General features: G+C 41.1%; 1 protein-coding gene across 1 annotated transcript in view; it reads right to left on the bottom strand.

Annotated features, from left to right (window-relative positions):
- Positions 1 to 4,214, bottom strand: part of LOC109469366 (heat shock 70 kDa protein 12B-like) — an 8,636-nt gene that overhangs the window by 2,964 nt on the left and 1,458 nt on the right. The window contains exons 2-4 of the mRNA XM_019767869.1: positions 3,760 to 3,775; positions 550 to 841; positions 5 to 127 (exon numbers count right to left, since the gene is read on the bottom strand). Coding sequence (XP_019623428.1) covers positions 5 to 127; positions 550 to 841; positions 3,760 to 3,775 — 431 coding nt within the window. The remainder of the gene's footprint in view (positions 1 to 4; positions 128 to 549; positions 842 to 3,759; positions 3,776 to 4,214) is intronic.

Below are 4,214 nucleotides of genomic sequence, written 5' to 3'. Positions count from 1 at the left end.
GTGCCGGTATAATTTTCACCGCCTCTCTCAGGTGGTCGCTAAGGAATTTCAGAGATTTCGAGAAGACGTCCAACGCAGGCAAAGTCTTCCCGTTACTAGCCGCGAGGGGCATGTCCCTTCTGATTTCCTGTGGGAGGAAAAGCTTTTATTAAAATTGTAGACAAACAATATGAACATGCGTTCCAAAAATGACTTATGTACATGACTTCCAAAAATTTGTCTTCACTTTATTTGCATATCAATCAACAGGTTGTGTATATAAACCTACTTTCCCCTCTGGTCTCTCAGTCACTGACGAAAGCTAGTGGATTCTAGCTGAAACGTCTGACGTTTTCAAAATCATATTCAGTTGCTTGAGTAACTGTTTTTTGGCATATCGTATTACCTGGATGTCTAACCTTCATCGACGTAATATGTACATGCGTTACCTAACGGACATGATACACAGTAATGTTTATGTTTATAACTAGTTACTTGTGGAATTTTTTACTCTCGACAGGTTATGCTGCTCAGTTTTTACATCTTAACAGATATAAGAGGCATCCTTACCGAGTGGTTAGAATGTAGTCTCATCTTAAAGTGTTCGAAAAAGTAGTATGACTTGTCTTCTCCATTTTCCGTCAGAGTTGCGTACTTCTCCACCGCCTCGAATCCAAATGCGATGAATTTTTTGTCAGGGCCAAAGAGAACAGTAGTGGGAGCTTTATACGATTGACATCCGAGGTTTTGCCCCCAATTCTTGTTGAGATAAATCGGGTCATCATTTTTTTCATTATCCTTAGAGTGCGGAAATGCGAACCCATATCCACTAAATGTTGTGCCAAAGTCGATTGCAGCGACCGTTTGTTGTGCATGATTGTGACATGTTCTGCCCACCTATCATGAGCCTTCTCCAGGAGGATGTGTGTGTGTGTTAGGCATATTTGAAACGGAAAAGGACCTCTCTGTCTGGAGTATTGTTCAGTATCAGGGTGAAAGGTACGAAGTTAGGAGGTACGAAGTTGTACGAAGTTTTACAAAGTTAGAAATAATTAGGCCTTACATTGTACAGAGGGCGAAGTACGTAGTTGTACGAAGTTATGAGGTAATCTAACTTCGTACGGTGGGCCTGGGGTAGCGTACGAAGTACGAAGTTGTACGAAGTTATGAGGTAATCTAACTTCGTACGGTGGGCCTGGGGTAGCGTACGAAGTACGAAGTTGTACGAAGTTATGAGGTAATCTAACTTCGTACGGTGGGCCTGGGGTAGCGTACGAAGTACGAAGTTGTACGAAGTTATGAGGTAATCTAACTTCGTACGGAGGGCCTGGGGTAGCGTACGAAGTTGTACGAAGTTATGACGCAATCTAAATCTGTACAAAGTTGTACGAAGATATAAAGTAGAAAAGATACCGATAAATATGTCCCCTAACATCATTCTTAAGAAATCATCCTTCAAGACAATACAACTTCTCAAGTTCAAATGTCTCAACTGATGTTTCTAGAACCCTAACGTATATAGAACCCTAATTCTTATCTTCTTACCTTCTTTCTACGTACGTCACCAACTGATCAATACGTCACTACCGCCAGGTGTTTCCGAATGCGTTCTTAGAACCTTGTTGTTTTCAAATCAATTTGTCTTTGCGGTGACCTTGAGATCATTAGTCACTATCTATCTATTATTAGTCTAGTTTATCATATTGCATTTCATACTTTGTTATCTACTAATCTTCTAGAAAAGGCAGTTGACAGAAATAGACAATCTTTTATCAGAAGAGATTTATTTTTTTGTTTAATGATTGTGGACAAAACTTGATGTATGTTACACTAAAGTAACGTCACATCTAACTTCGTACTTCGGACGTCCTCCTGGCCGCCTTGTACGAAGTTAGTTGATTGCTGGCGTCACTTAATGCTTACGTCATATCAAAATGAAATCAACTTTAACTTCGTATTTCGTACGCTACCCCAGGCCCCCCGTACGAAGTTAGCTAAAGCCTAGTTAGCCTAGTTAGCCTAGGCCGCGTCATGACCCCTTACGTCATAACTTCGTACAACTTCGTACTTCGTACCATAGACCCCCCCCCTCCTCAGTACGAAGTTAGCCTAGGCTGCATCATGATCCCTTACGTCATAACTTCGTATAACTCCGTACTTAGTACGCTACCCCAGGCCCCCCGTACGAAGTTAGATAAGGCCTAGTTAGCCTAGGTTGCGTCATGATCCCTTACGTCATAACTTCGTACAACTTCGTACTTCGTACCATAGACCCCGCCCTCAGTACGAAGTTAGCCTAGGCCGCGTCATGATCCCTTACGTCATAACTTCGTACAACTTCGTACTTTGCCCGGTATTGTACGAAGTTAGCTTACTGAATTTAACTTCGTACCTTTCACCCTGATACTGGACATGTATGTCTGTCTGGAATGTGATCTTATACAAGTGGACGGTAAGATTAGAAATGTCTTAGATGAGTGCTACTACATACATTTACGGACAAACCAAAGGTAGCTTAAAAAGTAATATTTGAACACGCGGAAATACTATCCGATCCGACGCGCTGGGAGGCGATGCTACGCTGTGCTGCAGACGGCTCCTGCAGTTCCGACTCAACCTGCTGGGAGGCGCTACTGTACTTGGCGAAGATACGGGTGCGCTCCTGCGAAGTATGTTTTTCCTTTCCTGATGTCCTGTCTAAAAAATATCCATGAAAATGAACCTCATTACATATTCATGCCCAACTTTTGCCAAGTATCTTTGATGCATGTATGTAATGAATACATTTGCACTTAATATTGTCAGTGATCACTTTTTCTCAGAAATTCAGTTATCATTCAATTGTAAGTCGATTAAAATGCCTGTAGATTTATCGTTTAAAAAGCGTTGCCGACTGAATTCACCGTTAGACGTTGTCGGCCCTGCTGAATTTACTGTTAACCGTTGCCACGACCGACAAGGTTCCTACATTTTAGAATTTCGACATCATGAACCTGCCAAACAGGAAATGATACCTAACTTTACTGTGAACTATTAAAACATCAATTTGTTGCTGAAACAACTTTGAAAAACAAAAGTTGTCAATCATTGTACAGATGGGTTTGATTCATTGGGAACATATAAAAAGGATGAAACATCACTGCATCAAAGTAAAAGTCAAAACAATAAATCAGAGCCTTGTCTTGTCTCCTCTCTTCATGTTTGTCTGCCATCCATGTTTCGGCATACCAATGCATGCCATTTAGCCTATTTTCGGCATGTTGACCACTGTCAGAGGGTAACCATTTTTTTCCGAAAAGTAGGCGAAAATCGATGCGCGCTGATGTCGACATTCATAAAATTATTTGCTGTGGCCTCATACAGTATTTACAAGTCAAAGATGGGAACTTACAGGACTCAAAAACTCAAATTACCATCATGAATGTTGAGCAAAACCTCTCTCATAGGTCAAACTCTTTCCCACCAGACTTTGTCTTGTCTAATTTGTCATGTATACCGCTCTACTCTACTTGGCTTCAGGGGCTCAAACATAGTTAACCTTTGAGTATCCATTCTGGTACTCTTTTCTTGTGTTATCTACATGTACATGAATGATGAAGAGACATGGAACCATTAGAAAAATGCTAGAAAAGAGTACCAATGACCAATGTATTGATGTGCAAAACACCGAAAATGAATTCGAAGACATTTTTTGTGTTGGAAATTACAGTTCATAAACCTGTCCTAGAGTGACTTCTAAAACATCTACCAACACAAATGATCTTTTAAGCTAGTGGTAGTACTAAAACATTGAGTGCTCAGGCCATAGCGCTAGGTGCGTTAGGTGCTTTATTTCCTCCATGAGTAAACATGCACGCATGTAGCTAGTCTTCCTAGATCATACAAACTACATCAAAATTGAAACATTATTTACATAACATAAATATAAATTTACATTCTAAAACTTAACACCACATGTGCCTTATCCACTTGACTACATCGCCATACCTATCAGCTATCTATATTATGTGTCCCTATATCAACTCCTGGCTGAAATTTCTCTTAGTTGCTGTCCGTACCTCGTGTGGTATGCTATAGCCTCTACCAGGCTTGAGGGCGCGGCTGGAAATAGTAGAAATTGGCCAAATAGAGAGATAACACGCCGAGGGAGTTTAGCCATCAAGTTTACAGTTTGCCGCCACCCCTCCCCCCCCCCCCACACACACCCACACGCGCGCTACAAAAAACAAACGTCC

This window comes from Branchiostoma belcheri, unplaced genomic scaffold (assembly GCF_001625305.1).
Source record: "Branchiostoma belcheri isolate BF01 breed outbred unplaced genomic scaffold, Haploidv18h27 scaffold200, whole genome shotgun sequence".
In the NCBI taxonomy this organism is placed as follows: domain Eukaryota; kingdom Metazoa; phylum Chordata; class Leptocardii; order Amphioxiformes; family Branchiostomatidae; genus Branchiostoma; species Branchiostoma belcheri.
Note: the sequence above shows the minus strand (reverse complement) of the source record. Positions and strands in the feature narration are given on the sequence as shown.